The 25,893-nt window shown below is 48.8% G+C and overlaps 1 protein-coding gene across 1 annotated transcript; it reads left to right on the forward strand.

The window, feature by feature from the left end:
* Positions 1 to 1,026: 1,026 nt before the first annotated feature.
* On the forward strand, positions 1,027 to 15,999 carry LOC119377973 (zinc finger protein 883-like). The gene is made up of 3 exons (XM_037647251.2): positions 1,027 to 1,155; positions 13,785 to 13,949; positions 15,061 to 15,999. The coding sequence occupies exons 1-3, from the start codon at positions 1,027 to 1,029 to the stop codon at positions 15,997 to 15,999; spliced, it is 1,233 nt and encodes a 410-aa protein (XP_037503179.2).
* Positions 16,000 to 25,893: the final 9,894 nt, after the last annotated feature.

Below are 25,893 nucleotides of genomic sequence, written 5' to 3' on the forward strand. Positions count from 1 at the left end.
ACCTGTTTCGTGCCGGGAAGGCCCTTTCTGACGAGTATCAGATCGTTCAGCTGTATCTTAGGTATCCGCGTGTTGTGGCGGCGGTCAAAGTTTCTCTTCATATCTTTTCCGATATCGCTGGTATGCTTCCGAAGTTTTTCGCTTTTCGCACAATTGCAGGCGGTCAGCAATGCGAAGCTGTTGATCAGCAGGAAGCACTGGTGCCTTTCCGAATGCCGCAAAATACGGGCTACAGCCGATGCTCGCAGTGTGCGATCGGTTGTGATGAGCAACAGCTGCCTCCAAGCAGCATTTCCATCCGCCTTGAAAGCTTGGGTACATTGAAATGAACTGTTTCAAATCTCGTATTATTCTTTCAGCCATGCCATTTCCTGCAGGATGGTAGGGCGCACAGCGTCGCAATTTAACTCCACGTTGCTTCGCCCACTCTTGCAAACGCTGGCTTAGAAACGCTGGTCCATTGTCTGATATCACTACTTTTGTACTCTTAAACATCTCACGGCTCAAGAGAGCAATCACACTATTCGCGTCTTCTCTTCCCGGCCGTGCAGCCACTGTTCTTGTGCACTGGTCTATTGCCACTAGGAAAGACTGTGTTCTTCTTACTCCAGCAGCCTTTTTCTTGAGCTCTGCAAAATCGACGTGGACAACTTCAAACGGTATGTCGGAGTGTTGAGGCAAGACCATCTCGTCCGTTCTCTGAAGGTACTTGGCTTTGTGAACTTGACATTGATGACAAGACTGAACATACTGCTGGACGTCATCTTTCATGTGTTTCCACTGGAAACGTTGATGGATCTTGCGATAAGTCCTCCAAAAGCCATCGTGTCCGCCTGAGTGCGGGGAGTCGTGATAAAGTTCCAGGATTCGAGGCACCATTGTTTCGGGGACTGCGAACTTTCCGTTGAGGAACTGGAGTTCTTCAGTTCCCTCCCACAACAGGTTTGCGTTGATGTTTTCTTGATCAGGAATGACCGCAAGTCTCGAAAGTGCATCTGCATCCTTTAGGTGCTCCCCAGGCCTGTGATGGACCACGAATGTAAACTGCTGGAGTTCGGCCACCCACCTAGCGATCTTTCCTCTAGGCTCTGCGAGGTTAAGGATGTAAGTCAAGGCTTGATGATCCGTGAAGAGCGTGAAGCTCCTGCCATCCAGGTAAGGTCTAAAATAGCGTACGGCCATTAGGACTGCCAAGGCTTCTTTCTCTGTAGTCGTGTAGTTAAGTTGCGCTTTCGAGAAGGTGTACGAATAGTATCCGACGACCCTCTGTTGCCGGCTCCGCGGACAGTCGGCATCTCTTTGGTAAAGCACTGCACCTGTGCCATAATAAGAAGCGTCGGTGTTCAGCTCGAAGGGCAACTTGAAGTCTGGAAGAGTGAGAACTGGATCAGATGAAATGATGCTCACAAGGCTGTGATAAACGGAATCACACTCTGCTGTCCACTGAAATGGAACATTCTTCTTAGTCATTTCTGTGAGGCATTTAGTTTTTGTCGCATAATCTCTAATGAACGACCGAAAATGCCCGGCCAAACCCAGAAATACCCGCAAAGAGTGTAAGTCATACGGCTTCTGCATTTTTGCTATTCGTTCTACGGATTCCTGTTTCGTTGTCTTGGTTTGGCCATCAAATACTCTACCCAGAAACACAACTTTTCTTTGGAAAAACTCACTCTTCTTCTCGTTAATCTTGAGTTCGGCATCACAAAGTGCTTGAAGTACTCTAGCAAGATGGTTTGAATGTTCGTCCTCGTTGCGGGAATAAACAATTATATCGTCAATGTAGACGTTACAAAACTTCCCAAGAAATGGTCGCAAAACGTCATTCATCATCCTCTGGAACCAAGCAGGTGAGTTCTTCCATCCAAATGGGAGTCGATTATACTCGTAGATTTCAAAGGGCGTTATGAATGCAGAATATTTCTTGTATTTTTCAGATAGCGGAACTTGCCAAAAACCTTTGCATAAGTCAATGCGCGAAAACACTCTGCATCCACCCGTTTCATCTATGATAGAGTCTATACGTGGCATAGGAAACGGAAAAAGCTCTGTCTGCTTATTAATTTGTCTATAGTCTGTGCAGAGTCGAAGACTTCCATCTTCCTTAGGTGCAATGGTGATGGGCGACGCGAATGGAGATGTGGATGGACGAATGATCTGTGCATCCAACATCTTTTGGATCTCGTTCTGAAGCCACATTCTTTTCTCCCTTGACATATTGTAGGGCTTTTTTCTCACCACCGTCGTATCATCTAGCTTGAATGGTACCTCAAACTTTGTAGTTGCCGTAGGATATCCTTTCAAGCATATCAATTCCGGGTAAAGCGTCTTCACATCTTCACCTGACGATGGCTTCCTTAGAGTCCTCGAAGGTGAAGTTGAAGTTGAAGCGTTGAGGCTGTGGCGCTTTTCTTCTGTAGTCACTTCTCCAGTCCAGTAGATGTTAAGGTGAAGGGCACTGATGACTGGACGTGAAAGGAGTAATTCATAGGGCACTCCGTCCAATACCAGTGCTTGCGCAGCGACAGTGTTTCCGAGACACGATATGGTAACACAAGTCCATTTATCGTGAACATCTCGTCTTCCATCGTATCCGTGTACTTCTACAGGTCGTCCCTGTTTTACTTTCTCACTCTCAACAATACTGGCATTTATGACTGTGACGCTGGCTCCGCTGTCAACTAACGCACTCCTTTGCTTTCCATTAACAAAAACAGATATGTACAATAGACTTGTATGCGACAAATAAACAGCTTCTCTTGATGTCATCGGGCGGAAGCCGAGACCCTCTTTATTTAGTTTTTTGTCACGTCATCTAGCTCCTCATTATGGCATGAGTCTTCCTGGTCGGTTAAAAATGACACACGCGTTGCGGTAGACTTCCAGTTTGCAAAGGGGCGTCTTTCGTCAGCTCGTGTGGTACCTGTACACCTTGCAGCAGGTGTCATGGTTTGACGCTGGGTTCCTAGGTCCTCGAGGTAGAGGTTTCGCATTCCCCGCAGAAGGTCTTCAACCGTCTTGGGTCCTCTCACTTGTATTTGCTTCTGGAGGTCCGCACTCAAACCATGGATGATAAGCGGAACCACAGACGTCTCGGGCAAGGATGGGTCAGCCAGCTGGAGCAACCGCCTTTTCTCGTAAAAATAGCTGAGTGCAGATCCAGACGTGTACTTGAATGCGATTGCTTTGTCCCAAAGCAACACCTTGTTCTCGCCAAAAGAGCTGAGAAAACTTTCTTTCCACTCTGTCCATGGCTTGTTGCAGTGAGCGTTGACACGCAACTCATACCAACTCTTCGCTATTCCCGAGAGAAATAATCGCATGTTTTTCACTTTATCCTCGTCACTGTGCCAGTAGTTTTCGTTGCATGCATATTCGTAAAATGTTAGCCAGGACTCGGGACTGCTAGACTCTCCGTCAAAGATGTCTGGCTTCACGTGTTCGAGACTCGGTCTGCTTATTCGTTCGGTCACGTTTACAAGCAACCGCATTAAATCATTTTGCTGCCTGTTCTGTTCCTGTTGCATTGCAAGAAACTTGTTGAACAGCTCGACGGAGCTGTCAGACAAAGCAACGGTAGCGGGCTTCGCGTAGTTTCCAACTGGAGTCAGAACAAAATTCTCATAATCTTGAAGTTTCATATTGATCCTCACTGTTCCTTTAGCAATTAAATCACTTGGAGTGAGCTTCGTTCTAGTGCTTATGTAGGAGACAAATTCGTCAGTGCTCACTGCTTCCGGAAGAGCTTGTTCCTCTTCATCTTGAGGCGTTGCAGCCAAGATCCGGATGCCACCGCGTTGATTTGCTCCAATGGTGAAGTCCACCCACATCTTGACTGGAATGTCCACACAGGAACTATACGTGGCTGCGCCAATTTGTAATAATACACGTTGGGCTAGGCTATGGTGTCAGCCATGTTCTTTATTTAGAACACCCTCATCTTCCTCGTCTTCCCTTAGTCCTTCTCTAACTTCTTCACCACGTCCACGTACAACTGTTAGCAACGTTTGACGCAGACCGTGCCGTAATTTTTTAGAAGTTTCACAATTGTTTGAGATCATTCTGTTAAGACTAAGCGCGGAACGCGAATTGTCAAGTTTATTCGAGAGCTTACGCGAGCACCAGCGATAACGCTGGAAGGTTTGATGACTGATGTATAAAGGACGACGCGTTCCACCGATGATCACATTACTCAACGGCTGACGACTGCTTCCGCCGCTATCAGTTCGCAGCATGTATCGCTTGTATTTTGAGTTTTGATTTTCTGGACACAAGTTCGCCCAAATAAAGAGCTCCGTATTTCCCAGTGTTGCTGCAGCATTCTTCACCGTCACACCCACGTGACAATACTATCGATAGTGGTGTGCATAATGATGCGGTTGCTGGCCAGCCATATTGCCAAAATATTTGCGATAGCCTACTACCAGCTTCGCTTTATTTGTGAGCAATTTATGGCAGAGAAGTGAATTATTTCCGTCGTGAGAATGGCGGAATATATTCATCAATAAACTCGTATCCAAAAGCAACCAGTTACACCTTACAATTAACTTCTTGATATTCTTTTTATCTTGAAATCATAAAATGCAACAAGGGCGTAGCCAAGGGGGGGGGGGGTTGGGGGTGGGGTTCAAACCCCCCCCCCCCCCCCGAAAATTTTCAGTTTGCTTGCGTATATAGGCACGCACACATACAAACGCACGCACGAACATACATAAAGTATGGTTGAACCCCCCCCCCCGAAAAAAATTTCTGGCTACGCCCCTGAAATGCAATATCAATTTGAAGCCGCGCATTTCCACCACACGTAGAGGCTTCCTTTCCGCTACAGCTGAACAGTTTGACTTTATGATCATGTGTAAACAAAGCGCTCTGGTGAAGAGCACAATCATGTGAACTTTCTTGCCCTTCAGCCTGCTCCTACGGCTCCACTGTGTACCACGCGCGCGGGGAACCAAGTTTATTCTGCAGTGAGTCCGCGCTGTTGATTTTATACTATCGATAGTACCATCGAATTTTTTACTATCGATAGCGCTATCGATAGTATTTTTCACCATCGATAGTTCGATAGTGACTCAGCTATCGATAGTATCGATAGTACCATCGATAGTTCTTTATCGCTACCCCTTAGGCCTTCGCCAAAGATAACTCGAAGGCGAAATCAGGATTTTCTTTTTTAAGGCGAAAGCCGTAGACGCCTCATGAAACGCGACAATTTACCGCCGGCGGCGTCAACACAAGTGATGCAAAAAATCATCATCACGTAATGACGTCAGCATATGACGTCGTCGTCATAATGCTATAAATGACCAAAATTTGTGACGTCATCATGTCATCACATAACGTGACGTCACATGATGGCGTCATCGTATGACCTCGTTGCGTTGCCAGAGTTGGGCCGATCCCAGAGGCAGTGCGAAACCACGTTAGGTGCAGAAAGCGTTTCGAAGGGGGGTGAGGAAGGATCAATGCATCGACTGCGATGATGTCACATGAACACACCATTATGTGACGTCATTACATGATGATTTTTGCATCACTCGTGTTCTCTCCGCCGCCGACGCCGACTGTCGCTTTTCGCGTTTGATGAGGCATCCAAGGCTTTCGCTGTAATAATCGTTCATTTCAACAAGCGATGCGAATTTGCGATTTCGAAACTTTAGCTCAGTCTTCATCACGGGGTGACAGTGAGTGGCCGCTCAGGTTGCGCTTGAAACTTCATCCAAGCATACCACGTCGTTTAAAAAAAAATACTTCCGCGGTGTTCGCTGGAAGCGTTCCACCAAGAAGTAGAGAACTCGACGAGGCTTGACTTTCATCCTAATTAATCACTGCTTCGAGCGCCTCCCCTGCTCCACCCCCCCCCCCCCCCTCCTTTTTTCACACCCACGATCTCGAGCAATTTGTATTCCTCTTCAGCGACATGTAGCAGCGCTAATCGTCTTATAGGCAGTAACGAGCCCTGAGATCTTTTGGTTTTTTTTTTAAATCTGCCAACGCTGTGGTGTCCAGAAGCCGCGACGCCTCTGAATTTAATGCGCGAGAAAGGCTGCTCGCCATGCCTGCTCTATTAATAGTTGCTGCGGAAGGCCTCCTGCTTGTGACACGAAGATGCATCCACGATCCTCCATAATTCATGGAGTTTCAAGAAAGAACAAAAAAAAAATGTTTACAGTCCACTCGAGAGTAGAACGAAGCAACAAATACAACTCGGAGGGGTTTTTAACAGAAAGCTTCGATGTCGAAAAAAAAAAGAGATAATTCGGCAAAAGTTCCATACTTGGTAATTCTTATATAGTACTTAGCGTTTCTGGGGGTTTAATTATCAAGCCTATTACACTGGCTAACTCTAATTACACGCTGGAATGAACCACAGGCCTCTAGTGACACCTATATTGTGTCGGAGAGAGGGAGAGAGAGAGAAAGAACTGTAATAAATTAAGGCTTCTGGGTTACTGTAGGTGAAGTCCCTCGTTCAGGGCCCCACTGGCTACTGCTGCTCGCCGGGCCTGGTCAAGAGTCGCCAATTGGCTTTCATGTACACTTTGGAGAGTCGTGCCCAGCACAACCAAATTGATGAGTGTGTCATTGATTAGCGGTGAGACGGCGTCCGCCGGATGCTGTGTGCACTGGGAGGTAATGCGTTCGAATGTCGGGGTGGAGTCGCAGCATTGTGTGAGTTGGCGCCTAACATCCTGCAGCCACAAACCAAAGCTTAATTTTAACTGGTAGCAATAGCATCACTTTAACAGCACCACCGATTAACAGTACCGCGCATTTTATGACCTTTTAAGGTCCACGGTTGTCTTCTAATTGCGGCTACGACGGCTAACTGCCTTCGCGTTTTAATGTAGGTATGCAGAGTTAAAAGAGATTGAATAGTCATAAGTTAGGAGTAAATTTCGCGATGTAATTTGCGCTGCCGTATTCTTATCTTTTATCGTTAGATATAAAGATCAAATTGAACCTGGCGTATACAGATAAAACATCGCATTCCTGTACTCAGTGTAGTCGATTGTAAAGATACTAAGGCAGTACTTCTCTTTAGTACGTCAATAGTGCTTGTCTTGTGACGCGCGATACCTGACGAGGACCACCTAGGCTTGCAACCCGAGCCCAGGTACAACTATCCTCCACGAAGCTCTTGAATATGTTCGCTATGCAGAAGGTATGCAACTACGACCAGTAAAATTTAAGCCTTTCCTTTAAGATTCTGTTCGTTTTCCTTGTCTTTCTCCCACTCTTTCTTCTTTGTTTGCCTTTTTTATCATGCTTAACACGAAATGGTAATTTTCAGTTTCTGCCCGTTGGGGAAGAAGACAACAATAGGGCTATTTTATACAACCGTAGTGGGAGCAGCGCTCCACCCTACTCCTCCCAGGAGGGGTTGCTCCTCCTCTGTCAGGGACCAAAACCGGTATTTACCTTTTGTCGACCACCCCCTCCCATCTCAAATATATATATATATATATATATATATATATATATATATATATATATATATATATATATATTGTCACGTGGTCGTGACGTCGACGAACACAGCAGTCAGCGTTTGCAGGACGAAACTGTTTATTTGGCCGAACTTGTGGCCGGAAAATGAGAACTCGAACTACAGCAACACACGCTGTACAAAGATAGCGGCGAACAGGGCGTCGTCCGTCGATCAACTCACAAGCGGTCAAGCGCGTCGGCTTTTATACCGGCGCTATCGAACTTTCCAGCGATATCGCTGGTGGTTGCGCAATCTCTAGAATGAGCTCGAGCGTTCGCGTCTTGCGCGCAATCTTAACAAAATCATCTACAACAATCGTGAAGCTTCTCGAAGAATGAGGCGCGGTTTGCGCTGAGCGTTGCCGACAGCCTTTGTGGGCGAATGCAGCAAAAGTGATAAGAAACGCACGTGGCAATGCCCCCCTCTGAAAAAGCATCGTCCCGATGCTTAAAAACAGAACATGAATACATGCAATACCAAAGAAAACTAAGCACACAAACATTAGAGTCCTCAGGTGCGTTAACGAGCATAGTACGGTTTAAGGCGCACCACATGCACGACCTCGGGTCGAGCTCGGCGCCTCTGAGAGTTCGTGATGCCTTCGGGGACAACCTCGTAGTCGAGTGCGCCGAGACGTCGAAGTACCCTGTACGGTCCGAAGTATCGTCGAAGAAGCTTCTCGCTCAGTCCGCGTCGTCGTATTGGCGTCCAGACCCAGACACGGTCGCCGGGCTGGTACTCCACGAAGCGTCGTCGAAGATTGTAGCGACGGCTGTCGGTGTGCTGCTGGGTCTTGATGCGCAGGCGGGCGAGCTGTCGAGCTTCTTCGGCACGTTGTAAGTAAGCGGCGGCGTCGAGGTTTTCTTCGTCGGTGACGTTCGGTAGCATGGCGTCGAGTGTCGTCGCCGGGCTCCTTCCGTAGACCAACTTGTACGGCGTCATCTGCGTCGTTTCTTGGACGGCCGTGTTGTAAGCGAAGGTCACGTACGGAAGGATGGCATCCCACGTCTTGTGCTCAACGTCGACGTACATGGCCAGCATGTCGGCGATTGTCTTATTTAGACGCTCGGTGAGGCCATTGGTCTGCGGGTGGTAGGCGGTGGTGCGGCGGTGGCTCGTCTCGCTGTATTTGAAAATCGCCTGAGTTAGGTCCGCAGTAAAGGCGGTACCTCTGTCTGTGATGAGGACCTCTGGGGCGCCGTGTCGCAAGACGATGTTCTCCACGAAAAATTTGGCTACCTCGGCGGCGCTGCCTTTGGGCAAGGCCTTTGTCTCGGCGTAGCGGGTGAGGTAGTCAGTTGCTACGACGATCCACTTATTGCCGGAAGTCGACGTCGGGAACGGCCCCAGTAGGTCCATCCCGATTTGCTGGAACGGCCGGTGAGGTGGTTCGATTGGCTGCAGAAGTCCCGCTGGCCTAGTCGGCGGTGTCTTCCGTCGCTGGCAGTCTCGGCAAGTCTTAACGTAGTGGGCGACGTCGGCAGCAAGGCGTGGCCAGTAGTATTTTTCCTGTATTCTGGCGAGTGTGCGGGAAACACCAAGGTGTCCAGCCGTCGGGTCGTCGTGTAGGGCCTGGAGGACTTCTGGTCGCAATGACGAGGGCACGACAAGAAGGTAGTCGGTTCGAAGTGGCGAGAAGTTCTTCTTCAGGAGAACGCCGTTCCGTAAGAAAAACGACGGCAGTCCTCGCTTGAATACCCTCGGAACGACGGCGGTCTTGCACTCGAGGTACTCCATAAGGCCCCCCAGTTCCGCGTCGGCTCGTTGCCTTTCGGCGAAGTCATCGGTACTTATAGTTCCGAGGAAACAGTCATCGTCGTCGTCTTGCGGCGGCGCGTCGACGGGGGCACGAGACAGGCAGTCGGCGTCGGAGTGTTTTCGTCCGGACTTGTACACGACGGTTATGTCGAATTCTTGAAGCCTCAAACTCCATCGTGCGAGACGACCTGAAGGGTCCTTCAAGTTAGCTAGCCAACATAAGGCGTGATGGTCACTGACAACTTTGAAGGGCCTGCCATAGAGGTAGGGGCGAAACTTTGACGTAGCCCAGATGATGGCAAGGCATTCCTTTTCTGTTGTGGAATAGTTGGCTTCTGCCTTGGATAGTGACCGGCTAGCATAACTGATGACCCTTTCCTGTCCGTCAGTCTTCTGCACAAGGACGGCGCCGAGTCCTACGCTGCTTGCGTCGGTGTGGATTTCCGTATCGGCGCAATCGTCGAAATGCGCAAGTATGGGTGGCGTCTGCAGGCGTCGTTTAAGTTCTTGAAAGGCTTGCACTTGCGCCGTTTCCCACCTGAATTCCACGTTAGTCTTCGTGAGAAGCGTCAGTGGTTCGGCGATTCGTGAAAAGTTTTTGACGAAGCGTCTGTAATAGGCGCATAAGCCGAGAAATCGGCGCACGGCCTTCTTGTCGGTGGGTGGCGCGAAGTCGGCGATGGCAGCTGTTTTCCGCGGGTCTGGGCGCACTCCAGACTTGCCGATCACATGACCCAGAAACAAGAGCTCCTCGTACGCGAATCGGCACTTTTCTGGCTTCAAGGTCAGTCCCGAGGTCTTGATTGCTTGAAGTACTGCCTCAAGCCGCCGGAGATGCTCGTCGAAGGTCGAGGAAAACACGACGACGTCGTCCAAATACACAAGGCACGACTGCCACTTCAATCCGGCCAGTACGGTGTCCATGACGCGCTGGAACGTCGCAGGTGCCGAGCAAAGACCGAAAGGCATGACCTTGAACTCAAAGAGGCCGTCGGGTGTTATAAAAGCGGTCTTTTCTCGGTCTCTTTCGTCTACTTCGATCTGCCAGTAGCCGGTCTTGAGGTCCATCGACGAAAAGTACGTCGCGTTGTGAAGTCGATCCAGGGTGTCGTCTATCCGTGGGAGGGGGTACACGTCCTTCTTCGTGATCTTGTTCAGGCGCCGGTAATCAACGCAGAAGCGCAGTGTCCCGTCCTTCTTCTTCACTAACACCACTGGTGACGCCCAGGGACTCTTGGACGGCTGGATGATGTTGTCGCGTAGCATCTCGTCGACTTGTCTCTTTATCGCGTCGCGCTCTCGAGTCGAAACTCTGTAGGGGCTCTGACGGAGTGGTCGAGAATTTTCTTCTGTTAGAATGCGATGCTTAGCAAGGGGCGTTTGTCGGACCCGCGATGACGACGAGAAACAGTCCTTGTATTGCAGGAGCAGCGTTTTGAGCTGGTCTTGCTTGACCTTCGGAAGGCTCGGGTTAACGTCGAAATCTGGTTCGGGACCTCGATTCGTCGAAGCAGGTTCGGCAGCATCGAAGAGGGCGAAAGCATTGCTGGTGGCCACACATTCGTCGATGTAGGCAACCGTCGTACCAATGTTGAGGTGCCTATATTCGTGGCTAAAGTTCGTCAACACTACCTTTGCTTTGCCATCACGCAGCTCGGCTATACCTCTTGCGACGCAAACCTGACGGTTCAGAAGTAGGTGCTGATCGCCCTCGATGACACCTTCAAGGTCTGCGGGTTCTTCGGTGCCGACGGAAATAATGACGCTGGAGCGCGGCGGAACGGTCACCTGCTCTTCTATCACATTCAGTGCATGGTTCCGTGGCGTCGCGTGGGGCGGTAGCGCTTTGTCTGAGGTTAGTGTTATCGACTCAGACCTCAGGTCGATGACGGCGCCGTGGTCACTTAGGAAGTCTATTCCAAGTATCACATCTCTGGAGCAGTTTTTTAGGATTACAAAGCTCGCAGGATAAGTCTGGTTATTGATGGTGACTCTCGCCGTGCAGACGCCAATCGGCGTTATCAGATGACCTCCAGCGGTCCGGATCTCGGGGCCTTCCCAAGCAGTCTTAACTTTCTTCAATTTTGCTGCGAACGGCCCACTGATGACGGAATAGTCGGCTCCAGTATCGACGAGAGCGGTGACGTTGTGGCCGTCGATCAGAATGTCGAGGTCGCTAGTCCGCCGTCTTGCGTTGCGGTTATGTCGCGGCGTCGGGTCACGGCTACGTCGGTTTGCACCGCTGCTTCCGCGCTGCGTCGTCAGGTCTGCTTCCGGTCGCAAAGTTTCGTCTTCAGGACGTCGTTCGGCGTGCGGCGGGGGCTCAGAACATCGTCGCGGCGTCGTCGTCGACGGCGGAGGATCTTCAACGTTTCGTCGTTCAGCAACCGCACCTCCATCGGTTGCTGCCCTTAGTTTTCCGGATACGGGCTAGGCGACCGACCCCGGTTTGGGCCAGTGTACTGCCGGCGGTGCGGTGACATGTAGCGGCCGGGCGACGGCGAGCGGGAAGGTCGTCGTTCTTGCCACTGTGTTCCGGTGAGGTAGTCGTTGATGTCGCGCGGCCGTTCGCCTGGCTGCGGGCGCGGCGCGTTGATAGCGAATCCGCGTAGTCCCATCTGTCGGTACTGGCAGCGGCGGTACGTGTGGCCGGCCTCCCCGCAGTGGTAGCAGAGCGGGCGGTTGTCACGGGCGCGCCAAACGTCGGTCTTCCTCGGGGTGTAGTGCTGGCCGCCAGGTGGGCGGTAGGGCGTCGATGATTGCGGCGGTGTCTGGCGACGGAACTGCGTCGATGCGGTGTCTTGACGCGGGCGCGGCGGGGGAGCGTAGCGTCGGGCGGCAGCGGCGTAGCTCAAGGCTTGCGGCTGAGGCTGTGGCGGTTCAAGGGTGCCCAGCGATTGCTGGATTTCTTCTCGAACGACGTCTGCGATGGAGTCCACTTGAGGCTGGGGTGAGGGCAACAGCTTGCGCAGTTCCTCTCGCACGATCGTTCGGATTGTTTCGCGCAGGTCGTCGGAGCCGAGCGCATGAACAGCGGGGCTGTCTTGGTTTGATCGGCGATTATATTGGCGGGTGCGCATTTCTAGCGTCTTCTCGATGGTCGTGGCTTCTGAGACGAATTCCTGGACGGTATTCGGTGGATTCCTCATAAGTCCAGCGAAGAGCTGTTCCTTTACTCCTCGCATGAGGAAACGAACCTTCTTCTCTTCAGGCATATTGGGGTCAGCGTGGCGGAACAGCCGGGTCATTTCTTCCGCGAAGATGGTCACGCTTTCGTTCGGGAGCTGAACCCGTGTCTCCAGCAAGGTTGCGGCCCTTTCCTTTCGAACGACGCTTGCAAACGTCTGCAGGAAAGCGCTTCGAAAAGCGTCCCAAGTTTGAAGAGTGGACTCCCGATTCTCGAACCAGGTCCTTGCTGCGTCTGTCACGTGGTCGTGACGTCGACGAACACAGCAGTCAGCGTTTGCAGGACGAAACTGTTTATTTGGCCGAACTTGTGGCCGGAAAATGAGAACTCGAACTACAGCAACACACGCTGTACAAAGATAGCGGCGAACAGGGCGTCGTCCGTCGATCAACTCACAAGCGGTCAAGCGCGTCGGCTTTTATACCGGCGCTATCGAACTCTCCAGCGATATCGCTGGTGGTTGCGCAATCTCTAGAATGAGCTCGAGCGTTCGCGTCTTGCGCGCAATCTTAACAAAATCATCTACAACAATCGTGAAGCTTCTCGAAGAATGAGGCGCGGTTTGCGCTGAGCGTTGCCGACAGCCTTTGTGGGCGAATGCAGCAAAAGTGATAAGAAACGCACGTGGCAATATATATATATATATATATATATATATATATATATATATATATATATTTCTTGGTTCCTTACTTATTGTATAACTCGATCTGGCCCTTCCTCTGTCGCGCTCACCTGTCTACAAAAGCAGCCACACTTCCCTTTCTTTCATTTTTTCCCTCTTCTGCGCAAAAGCATACTCTTCTCCTCTTTCACCTTTGAGGTTGGGGATGAGTGAACCAGATGCCCGTAAAAATGCGGCTAAGGAAGGCATTCGTTGGCGTCTGTCGAAGAGAAGCCGTCTTGCCGAAACGTTGGTTCCAGAGACGTTTCCTGTTCAATGATTTTCATCATTTCAAGCCGCCATCTTCCCTGATCTGTCTCGTTTGGCATTTCTAGAAAGACACGCCAGGCAACCCTAGAGGCTCCCTCGCCGAAAAAGTCACCCATACTATAGAGCCATATCATGTCATACTACTGTTTATAATGTATATATAGTATCATACTATACTATATCATAGTATATCAGCCATACTATATCATCCACTTCTTGTCTCGTTAACCGATTTAAGGATAACTTCAGCGCTAAGGAAACTGCCAAGAAAAGCGGTTGCTGCACCAACGAATCATTGTCTTGTCGAATCATTGTATCGAGTGACATGCCTCGTGCAGAGACTTCTTATTACTTGTAGCGTTACTAGCGACTAAGTGAGCGTGACTCTGACGTATCTGCTTTTTTTTTTCTAGGGCAAGGCGTTCGAGTGTGTAGTGTGCACCATGACGTTCGGCAGGCGCCACTTCCTGGAGAAACACATGCAGTGCATACACAAGATGGACATGAGGTCGGCCTTCGAACAACACGCAGTCATCTTCCTGGACGGCTCCGCTCAAGTTCAGCCTTCCGTACTCGAGGTACGTACGCCACTGTCTTCGTCTAACACCTCCCGAACAAATACAATATCATTCGCCTATAAAGACGCGACGTCAAGCAGGAGAACCTTAAGATTTTGCGCTTGAGCTGTGGAGACGTGCAATACAGCACAGTATGTGCGTTTCTCTCTCTCTCTCGTTTCTTTAACGTATAAGGATTTGTCGAAGAAGGAACATTACTGAAGCCAACACTGGAGAATATGCTCGGTGACGTAGCTCAAGGGGCGAAAACATGTACGTTGAGTCCAACAAGGAACAGTTATTCTCTCAATTTCTCTTTCTCACTCTCATTCACCCTTTCACTCTCATAAGAACAGGGTTGCACACATGGCAAAGAGAAGTGTAACACCAGTTGAGCGAAGTCGCACAGACAAAAGTTGGTCCTCTAGACTTTATCTGGGAAACCTTGAGACCTGTAAACTTATCGAGTTTCAAGAGAAACGAAGGAAGGGGCTGTTAAGCTAAGCCATCCAAGCTCTTCTCTTAACACGCTTAGCCACAGCTGTTTCGCGGCGTTTCCAGCATCATTACCAGGATACGCACTCCGCGGTCGGTGAGTGATAAACTAATTGATTTGGGCGAAAAGTATAGCTTAATAATATACCGGTACTTGGTTTGCACTCGTAAGTCTTGTGCGCCTTTGGAAGTTCGCCCTTAAAAAGATACTAAAGGCAAATAACATTTTATGTCACAGTGAAAGGTCAATGCTTGAAAACGTCTCGAACGTCAATTTAATGTTTGCTTTTAATGTTTTAATTTAGTGCCCCTTTAACAGCTGCGATGCTCGTGATGCACGTCGGTGGTAAATATGGTCGTGGACATAGGCGTGCGCACAGGGAGGGGGGGGGGGGGGCAGTCACCTAAGAGGGGGGCGCAAAGTCATCCACACACATTGACATAATAAAGAGGGGGGGCGCAATGTCAGCGCCATACAGTGATATAATTGGGATGGGGGGCGCTGCGACGAACCTTCGCCCCCCGCCCTGAAGGGGAACCCTGCGCACGCCTATGGTCGTGGATATCATAAAGCTCTCACTAACTTCTAGATTTTAGTATTTTCTCAATTAACATTTTCTTTTTCACGCGACCGCAGCTTCAGGTGGAAACCATCGTTGATCCTCCACCTCCGCCGCCACCACCACCACCCAAGCCAGCACAGGTGCACCGGTGCCCTATTTGCCGCAGGACGTTCAGTCTCCGCTACAACCTGCGCCGTCACATGCGAACCCAGCACGGTCAGACGACCAACACCTGCCAGCAGTGCGGCAAGGGCTTCAAGCGAGTGTCCGGCTTGCGAACGCACGAGATCGCGCACTCGAACGTTCGGCTGTACCAGTGCACCTTCTGCGGCCGCTGCTTCAGCCAGAAGCATCACCTCATGAGGCATCACCTGGTGCACACGCCAAAGATAAACATCGTCTGCTCAGTCTGCCACAAGGGTTTCCGCTACGCGTCTACCTTCTTCGAACACATGGCCATCCACGACGCCGAAGAAGAGATGAAGAAGAAAAGTGAGGAACTTAAGAACTCGCGACGAGAAGACGGAGAAGCAGACGGGGCCCTGAAGGAGGAAGACGTCGAAGACGTCGAGACGACCGCCAATTCACTTCATCAGCAGGAGCGCGCAGAAGACGAGGTCTTTATCGTGCACACCAAGTTGACGTCACCTCAAAAACAGAAGCCAGCGTTTAGGGAGCAACAGCTTGCGCTTCAGGAGCAACGGATGGCGCTTCAGGGGCGACAGGTGGCGCTCCAGGAGCAAGGAGTGACGCTTCAGGAGCGACAGGTGTCGCTTCGGGCGCAACAGATGGTGCACCAGGAGCTACAAGTGGTGCACCAGGAGCAGCAGTGGCAGCGAGAGGACTACGTCGCCATCGAGAACCTGGATTTGAACTGCATGTTCTGCGGCAGGTCGATGCTCGATCCGCACGACCTCTACCAGCACGTTCTGGAACACTGCCGCGAAACGTACGGTGCCGATCGCGACGACTGCTGGGAAATTGGGGCTGCGGATGAGATACTCGGTCTCTGAGCGCTACTGGACGTCTGTTGTATATAAAGCGCCCTGGTTTGAGGTCGAGAGTGCGTTTAGTCTTGTTAACCGTGCTATGGCGACAGCAAGGAATTTTCTGTGTCCAAGAAAGCACTAATCGTACAAGAAATCAAGGTGTGCAAACACAATTATAATAATAATATCTGGGGTTTAACGTCCTAAAACCGCGATATGATTATGAGAGACGCCGTAGTGGAGGGCTCCGGAAATTTCACCACCTGGGGTTCTTTAACGTGCACCTAAATCGAAGTACACGAGCCTCAAACATTCTCGCATCCATCGAAAATGCAGCCGCCGCGGAAGGGATTCGATCCCGCGACCTTCGGGTCGGCAGTCGAGCGCCATAACCACTAGACCACCGTGGCGGGGCGTGTGCAAACACAAATATGAGAGAGAGGACAAGACAATACAAACGCCCTCTTGTTCGCTTCTGTTGTGTACGTGTTAGCATGTCTTATACCATTATTGCAATTTCTTTGATTGGGTCCTTACCAACTAGCTGAACTTTCTGTCGTTCTAAGAAAGTACTGTTGGTTTTCTATAAGGACAAGGTACGTTATGAATCAGTTACAAAATACTTGTGTGCTTACAAGTTCAGCAGATCATTTGTGAAGTTCAGCAGAGAGTTCATAGGTCAAGTAATTTGTAAGTTTAGACTGAAGTGCAGTAAGGTAAAGCAAAATGCAAGTGAACAAAAGGAAAGTGTCGCCAGTGAGCGTCCTTTATTCGGGCTTCGCTTCGCGTACATTTCAGCGCGTGCGCTAGAACCTGAATTCTTGTTCTTTCAAAAAAAAAAAAAGAAAAAAGAAACTTCACATTCAACGTCATCCAACAGAGGCAATACGATAGCAGTACTGCGTATCCGCTGTATTTGAGTAGCGACGACTCGAAACAAAACTTATTCTCAGCCAGCGTCATTCGAAGCTACCGCCCTCTATTGAAATGTGAACTGCGCAGCCGTCAATCCAGCCACTGTGGCAAGATGGAGCGTGTGTGCACAGCGTGTTGAATTTCTCGAGCTGGAGCTGAGTTCCAAAGCTTGAAGAGTAAATAAGAGCTTTCCTTCCGGAACGACGCGTAGCAGGTCGAGAGAACTTCTTCCTGGAGTCGAATTCCCGCTGTCAATCCATCGCGAAAGAGTAAACGCCAGAAATGTGGCATTTCGTACAACAAAGCATCTCTGTCGCGACTGCGTGGAGCCAAGCCTCCGCGGTTAACTCCTATAGTTCCCCGTCGATACTCCATTTCACCTATAATAGCGTCAGAAGATTAGAAACACCATACTACTCCGCGTGCCATACCAGGCACTGACGGAATGCCGTTCCATGGTATACAGCGTTGGCATTGAGAACGTTCTCAGATGTAGCAGGAAGGAACCGGTTTGATGATGACGATGATGATAGCCTTTATGAATGGCTCACTCCCACTCTGGGGGATTTAATACCTTGTTCTTCTTCACCTTCAACTGGTGGCTCACATCCACTGCGGGGGATTGGCCAGGAATTTAGTGGTTTTATATAGTGTTATAGTACTTTAGAATAAGGGAGGTTGTAGAATAGAAACATTACAAATTTGATAGGAAATTTAATACCGCTGGAAATATATAATCGTTTTCTTTACCGCCATCCGTGGGAGTACTTCAGGTACCTCTGACAGGCATACGTATTATGTTCTTTTTGGCCTGTGACTCTGCGATGGTTACCTCGAAACAATGCCCATATTCTTATTATAGGCTAGTGCATATTTTAAGCGATATTCTTATTGAATAACCCATAAGGCGGTTGTCAGGCAAATGGAAATAGCTCTTACGAATGAAAACAATTGTGAAATCGGAGATGGGTATGTATACGAACGGCAATTGTACGTTCCTCATACCTTCATCCTGAAATGACATTCTCGATGCGGTACTTCCGGCGATATCAATGTCAGTGAACGTTTATCGACTGAGCATATTTAAGGAAACACACGTTGCAGCTCTTGGGAGCTACTGAGCACTGCGCAGTGCACTGTAGTGGTGGTTTACGTTAAAGCGATGGAAAGGGAATGTGTGCTATCGTGAGTACAGAAGACCGTACATTCAAACGATCATAGTACCGAGTCATAGATCATAGTACGATCATAGTACTGATCATAGTACGATCATAGTGCAGATTACTGAAGATATCATACCGATCAAGGGCCACGATGTTGGCCCTTAACGTGTCGCACCGTCCTATATCTTTCTTTTGTAACAGGCAGAGCTGTTCAAGGGCTGAGCTGGACGACAGATGAGTGTCCAAGGTAGTCACGCTCCGGTTCCCAGACACACCCATAGATGGCGCAACTGTCTCGGTCGCGGACAAAGCGGTAGCCCGCGCAGTGAAACTGAGAAGGGGCTGCTCGAGCGTGAATAGGGCCTAAAGTCACTGTAGCAGAGGTGGGTGTGGCAGCGGCCGCCACACGTCCTTTTCCGTGTATCTCTATTCTACAAATAACGTAATCACAGACACTCGTACAACCATCACAAAAAATCACAGAAAATCACAATCAGCTCCGCTGTTTCTGCAGATTTCCCACTGGACGGAACTGGGGTAAGTTTTTCTTTCTTTCTTTCTTTCTTTCTTTCTTTCTTTCTTTCTTTCTTTCTTTCTTTCTTTCTTTCTTTCTTTCTTTCTTTCTTTCTTTCTTTCTTTCTTTCTTTCTTTCTTTCTTTCTTTCTTTCTTTCTTTCTTTCTTTCTTTCTTTCTTTCTTTCTATTGTCTATGTCCTAATGTAAGCCCCTATACCACCCTACCTTCCCTTCCGCCTTCCGTACCAGATGATCACGCAGCGTCAAGGCCGGAAGTTGAAAGCTAAAAGACAAAATACCAAAAGCATTGCAGTAACAATGATGTTATTAAAGCGTAGCACAAGTCCTTCTTTCCAAGCCGAGAATTGGGAAGGTTTACAAACTGTCGCTTTTCGACTGTAAATCCACACCACGGTCTTTTTTCTGACGAGGAGGTCACAGAGAGAAAGAACAGAGGACGCGAGAGCGTCACGGGACCTTGTCATGGCGTCGTTGTTACCGGAAGGAAGACAGGCGAATTTTTTTTTTCTCTCAGAGAAGCCACGGCAACAGCTTTCAGCCGACAAGAATGACGCCGTTGCATTAGTCACAGTTTGGCGATGCTCCGATCTAAACACGACGAACCGAAGCGGCCTATATATAGCTCGCAACTTTTACGATAGCTTAGTGACAAGTGCGATACAGAACATGAAAATAGACGAACAAGGCGCTTTATCTGTTATTATACTCTGCGCCGTCCTAGTTTCTGATGTGAGCTGCCATAGGCTATCGTGACTAAACAACAAGCCCACCGGTGCGTGTTAAGCAAGTTTGACGAAGAGGGTCTATTCGTCACTTATCGTTATAATTTTTGTTTGAACGGCGACGTCGAAAGATCGCACTGGGCAACACATTTCGCTTCAAACGCCGCATAGTGAGCTTCGCTACAAATTTTATATGACAGCACTGTTATTCGACAGTTAAACGCGTCGTCTATTACGCTCACGAGCTGTTCATGTATACTCAAGTTCTTATCGACTGTAGACCTTCGTCATGTCAGCAGCGCATTGGGCCCGTAGTTTTGCATTGCAAATCACCAGCGCACAATCGCGACGAGGACAGGGAGGAAGGACACACACACTGGGGTCTACGTCACTTCCGGCGAGCTGTTACGGCGACGCTTCTTCCAGTTCCGCTATGTAAATCACGGATTGTTTCAGCTACTTCGCATACACTGATTAGAATTTCTCCCACAAAAAACTATTGCACTGTGCATATTTTATATGTACACTATAGGTTCAATGAGAAAGCTTTAAGGTGCAGTTACGCCTAAAATGTAGGAAAACAGAGCCTGCTATTTCGGCCGCAGGTGGCGCATTGATTCTGCTGTCAGTGTGCAAGCGTTGGTGGAAAGAACGATCAGAGAACGTAAGTTTGGGACAGGGACGGCGTCACAGGCGTAGGTAACTTGGCGAAATAAAACACAAGTAAAACTATTTCATTATTGTAATATTGTAACACACACTTTTGAAACACGTTTGTTACACACACTTGTAACACACACTTGTAACACACACTTGTAACAGACACATGTAACACAGACTCCCTAAGGCTACGTAACTGTCTGTCGTCCCAACGATTGAAAAAAAAAAAATGTCGACAGTCATCATCATCAGCATCGTCATTTAGGCACAAATACACATTGATCCACTGGCGAAACACTGAAAACAGGACATTTTTTTTCGCTCTGGCGCTTCCTTGATGCTATACTACACACACGCGCCACACCATCACCTCAGGCAGCACGAAGATGAAGTCCAATTCAAAAGTTACTCGCGAGGAAGTTCGAAACAACTTTTTACTCGTATTCGTGACAAATGCATTTTTTTAAACTCGTGAGTTATATCAACACCGCGATGAACTGAAAGTTCTTCGAAGTAACATACAAACACCTCTCTTCGCGTCGTTGCTGTACGTTCTAAAGACCCTGTCTCCTTTTGCGTGCCGCCCACGATATGAAAAGTATAAGGCTCAATCGCAGTCATACCAAAAGGTGATAAACGACGTCCGTTGTCCCCTCGACATTAATACAGGCACGCGGTTGAGCCCTCGCGAACGATTCATTAGCCACCGGTGTTGTATAGAATGTCGCCGGCCATATAAGAGCATATATAGATGGCCGCTTTTCTTACGAAAGATGATGGTCCCAGACAGGCCCTTATCTCCCGTTTCCCGCGTGCTGAGCGAGCATCCGAGCCACTACGTCTCCATTTACTCTGCGGCTTCATCTTGCAGCTCGGCTCAGTCGCCATCCCGTAGGGACCGCGCGCATGCGCAAAAAAAGAAGAAAGAGAGATAAGAAAGCAAGAAGCGTGCGTGTGGGGGAGCAAGAAGAGGGGGGTACTGCTGGTGGGCAAGATGGAAGAGCAACCGCTGAAAACGACGTGCCCGTACACTACATTCTTTGTCGCCGCTTATAAGACTCCGTGCAGGCTGGATGCCGGGAAAATCAACAAACACTCAGCGGCTGCACACGCGCGGAGTCAAAACGAAGATGTCGAAGCCCGAGATATGAGCGAAGAAAAGAAGGAAATTGGCGCGGGAACGGTGACACTGTGGCGAGGAAGGGAAAGGAGATGAGGAGAGGCGAGGGCTATGTACAGTGGTGTGAACGCGAGGAGAAGCAATTCCTCTCGCTTCAGTGAATGAAGATTGCGGTCTCTTCAAGGCGTCCCACGAGAGAGGCAGCTGCGGTCAGCCAAAGGGACGTTGGTTGTGCACGACACTTCGGGTAGCCTGCAGACTGGCCGTGTACGTATGTACGAGTACACACACCCATACGCCCCGCAGCTATAGTACACATAGGCGCCGTTGGAGGCGCGGCAATCTTAACCGACGGCCCGGCCATTTCCGCCGTGTTTGCTCTTCCACCTTTTTCGACCTTTTCTGTATACCGCGAATGGTCAACACCATGTGCTGCCGACACTGCAAAAGAATAACCTTGCTTTTCTGTATTTGTTTGTAAGTCTGCGTGTATCTGTACACGTTTACGTACGGGCGTTCACGTGCACTTGTTTGCAATGTTTGTGCCTGTGTGCTCGTATCCCGTATGTGTTCTTGACACGTGTGCTATGACGTAGATGCCTACCCAAACGTACAGTACACTGATCCTCTTTAATGTTCTCTCCGTGTGCCATTACAGTACAACTTGACGAAGAGGCTTAACTGAAGAATATAAAGAAGATCGCATTTAAAACGACGTTTTTACAGGTTAACTTCATCATGTCGCATAGATTCTTTACGGGAAAGAAACGGGTCGCACCGCGAAGTGCAGATCTACAACACTAATGCTATGTTCTTTACAAAAAGAAAAAAAAACACATCTCATTTCGAAGCTCTCACTTCAATTGACTTCGTCCCTTTTCACTTGCAGGCGGAGAACATTTCCCTGTCTTCCTAAATAGCTCGCAGAATCTTCTGTGAGTGACAGGGGGACGTTTCCGGCATGGAGCAAGTCTTCGCCTGACCGTGTCAAGCACCAAAAAGTTAAGTGCAGGATAAACTGTGCACCACGGGTTACACTCAGACAAAATATTTTTTTTTTAAATCGTAAGTGCCGTCTCTGATTTCGCAGATGTGACGTGACTCTCGTACGAAAACAAGTGCGTACGTGAAAGGAATTACATGCGGAAATACGACATCAGTAAAATGCGATCGGTAATGAGCGCGAGATACGAGATGACAGCCAAGCGTCATATACGTAACAAACCTCCTGAAGGTGCGTACGTTGGCACTGCGCACCTGAACGTGAACACCGCCGCACAGATAACTGTGTCATGCGCGTTTCCGAAAACATGTCACGATACCCCAAGGCTTATGCCGAGGAACGTGGTGACTTTCTTTTTGTACTTAGTGCCCGTCACCACGAGTTCGGTATTGCCTAATTAGCTTCCACGGGTCAAAGTAACATTCGTATTAAAGAGACGCTAAAAAACGATTTTTCTCGTATTAGTAAGATACTCTTTCACGATACAAAAAAAAAAAACATCACGCTGGCTGCGAGAAGACGCTTGGTAAGCGAGAAAACGCCAAGAAGTACCCGCACCAGTCGCCATAACGTCATTTTGTGACGGCTTGTATTAGGATCTCCGTAGTTTCTAATTACTAAAAAAGGAAGTAAATTGCCTTCTGAGAGAGCCAGAGACAAAGTGCCAATTTTCAGGAAATTCGGTTCAGCCAATGTAGGCAAAATGCGAAAAAGCGCTTTGAATCAGTGACGTCATCATCGGAGATTTCAGCGGGAATTTAATAGTGAAACTCTTGACATTGACTTTCTCATCTGTTAATAGGCCTACGGTTGTGAAATTAACGACACTATACATTTCCGGAGCACAAGTTATCAGTCTAAACTAATTGACTCTTTCACTTTAATGTTCCTTTAATTTTATATCTTGAAGAAAATGTTATTGTAGCGCTGATCTCCGTCGTGTAACGCTAGAACCTGATGAAAAGCTGATAGGAATAATGTCGTAAAAAAGGGGTAAAAGAAAGTGGAAATGCAAACGCGGTAGGCTCATGCAAACATCATGCAATGCCACTGAATTACGTCTCGGTCTTTTGAAGTACCTCTTCGCGCCAAGCAAGCCCTCGCTTCAGTTTTGTTTTTCTTCTGTGTGCGACTAAACGGCGATGCGCTTCAGCTTTTTCTTTTCAACTGGAGGTGTCAACAAACGTTACGAAACATTAGGCCTAACGCAACATTAGACTCAAGCATATGTCTAAAAAAATAGCTCGAACGTTTATACGGCCTCACGGGCTTTCTGGCCCAGAAGCACACAATCTATCAAGCCGCCCTCTGTCGGCTGTTTCGACGCAGTGTGATTACTTGCAGGCCACGAAAGAACGATACCCTATAATGCATACGTCGAATAGGGGGCCTCTCAAAAACGGCTTCCCTAATGGACTTCGAGAGAAAGGATGAAGGAACGTACGCGAAGCGGTGACGGAGAAAAAGGAAAGCTTTAAAATTGTAGGTGTGACGACCATCGAACGGAAAACGTGCGCGTGGAGAGCAAGATACCGCGTTTGTTCGAATTTAAGCCGGCTTTGGAATAAGCCCCGAAGCCAGTCGGGTTACATAAACGCGCTGCTTTCGAATCTGAGCCGACGGAGAAACGCTAAACAATGTCGATTTTTTTTACTTAAAGGGACACTGAAGTGATAAAATAAATTAGGTGAGGATGACAAATTGTACTCTGAAAACTCGTGTCGTTAATTTCACCCCCACAGCTTTAATAATACACGAGAAAATCAATGTCAATTTTTTCCCTTTTCAATTTCCCACCGATTACTCCGATGGTGACGACACGGATTTCTATGTTTGTGTGTGTGTGTGTTCTTTTTTCTGTATTTTGGCTCAACGAAATTTCCTGAAACTTGGTATGTAAAGTCTCCAGCTCCCTCAGAAGACAATGTACTTGATTTTTACCGATTAAGAACTACGTGGGCCGTAGTAGACCTGTCAAAATATATGACGTCACGAGGACTGGTGCAGGAATTTCAAGGTGGCGTCGCCAGCCGCATTTTCGTTTTGCGCGTTTTCTCGCTTACGAATTGTCTTCTCGCAGCAAGCGTGGCGTTTTTGGTGTCGTGAAATAGTAATTTACTAATATGAGAAAAATCGCTTTTCAATTTAGTGTCCCTTTAGCTAGCAAGGCGTATAACACGATTATAACAAGTGAGTGGGAGCACTCGATCATTTGGCAAGCATTACTTTCACCAAAAAATTTTCAACTAACGTTCAAATAACCAAAATGTCGTCATCTTAAGGCTAATATCGCAATTCACGAGTTGTATAGCTAGCGAGTTCGGGTGATCAACAACGAGCGTTAAAAATTACTATCGCTTAAAATAAGCTTTAAAACATTGCGTTAAAATGTATCGGATGATATCGCTACACGTGTCGATCAGTCACGTGATCTTTGTGTTTCGCTCTCCTGATCCGCGCATGTATATAAGGCGTGGTGCAATAAACTTATAATCATTCTTCCCGTTACGCTCGGACTGTCGAGATGCGCCGACGACAACAAACGATACATGGTGTCAGAAGTGAAGCAAGGGCCTAAACACGTACAACATGGATTTTGTGAAGCCACCGCCCCCGCTACGTACTAATGGGGATATCAGCAAGAACTGGCAGGGCTTCAAGCAGCGCTTCGAGTTCTTCTTGACAGCGTCGGAGACCAGTGGCAAGCCTCGAACGGAAGCGACAAAGACTGCACTCCTTTTAAGTATCGCAGGTGAGGAAGCCATTGAGATCTTTAACACGTTCGAATACCAGCAAGACGAGGACAGCAAAGACTACAAAACCGTCGTGAAGAAGTTCGATGCATATTTTGCCGGACAGACTAACGAAGTGCACGAACGTTATGTATTTCGCTCAAGGATCCAGACGCCGGGAGAACCCTTCGAGCATTTTGTAAGGGACTTGAAGACTCAGGCAGCGGCGTGTAACTTCGGCAGCCTTAAGGAGTCGATGATCAGAGACCAAATCGTATACGGCACCACAGACAGCAACCTTCGAGAAAAGCTGTTAAGAGATAATAATTTGACTCTGCAAAAGGCAGAGCTGGCATGTAAAGCTGCGGAAGCAGCAGCAGCGCACGAAGAAATCTGGGCGCGCGAACAGAAGCAAGTAGATCCGGTGGGCGTGGCTCCTAATAGCAAAAGTTTCCCACGAGAACACGCCTTTTCGAAGTGTCTGAGATGTGGGCGCGAGCATGCACCACGAAGATGTCCAGCCTTCGGCATGAAGTGCAGGAAGTGCCACAGGCGCAACCATTTCGCCATATGCTGCAAGGCATCCACGGAAGTTCACGAGCTCCTAGACTCCGAAGACAACTTTGACATTTTGGACGTTTCAAATCGAGGCAAAAGTCAGCGCGACTGGACGGTGGAAGCTCAAGTTGAGAACGTGCCAGTGGACCTAAAAGTCGACACGGGAGCACAAGCAAATCTGCTGCCTTGGGGGTGCTACCTCAAGATGCGCCCTAAACCACCGCTGAAGCCAAGTAGCGCCGTGTTACGCTCATACGGAGGAAGTGCAATTCAGCACGTCGGCGTCATACGTACCGAGGTGACGCTCAATGACACAACCTCAGTGCTAGATTTTTTCGTCGTCCGGAAGGGGCGCCAAGCGATCCTCGGACTTCAAGCATGCCAACTCATGGGACTCGTGCCGCGTGTTTACAGCGTATCCAAGAGCAGCCAAGAAGGCATCGTGGACGAATTTCGCCACTTGTTCACCGGAACCGGGTGCGTGCAACGAGTATACAAGATGGTGTTAC

The sequence above is a fragment of the Rhipicephalus sanguineus genome, unplaced genomic scaffold (genome assembly GCF_013339695.2).
Source record: "Rhipicephalus sanguineus isolate Rsan-2018 unplaced genomic scaffold, BIME_Rsan_1.4 Seq64, whole genome shotgun sequence".
Classification (NCBI taxonomy): domain Eukaryota; kingdom Metazoa; phylum Arthropoda; class Arachnida; order Ixodida; family Ixodidae; genus Rhipicephalus; species Rhipicephalus sanguineus.

Bases quoted from the DNA above. Each gene is read 5' to 3' on its own strand.
- LOC119377973 (XM_037647251.2), top strand. From the start codon at position 1,027: ATGGACCACGAATGTAAACTGCTGGAGTTCGGCCACCCACCTAGCGAT. The intron at 1,156-13,784 runs GTAAGGTCTAAA...TTTTTTTTCTAG, and splicing joins GTGAAGCTCCTGCCATCCAG to GGCAAGGCGTTCGAGTGTGT. The intron at 13,950-15,060 runs GTACGTACGCCA...ACGCGACCGCAG, and splicing joins TTCAGCCTTCCGTACTCGAG to CTTCAGGTGGAAACCATCGT.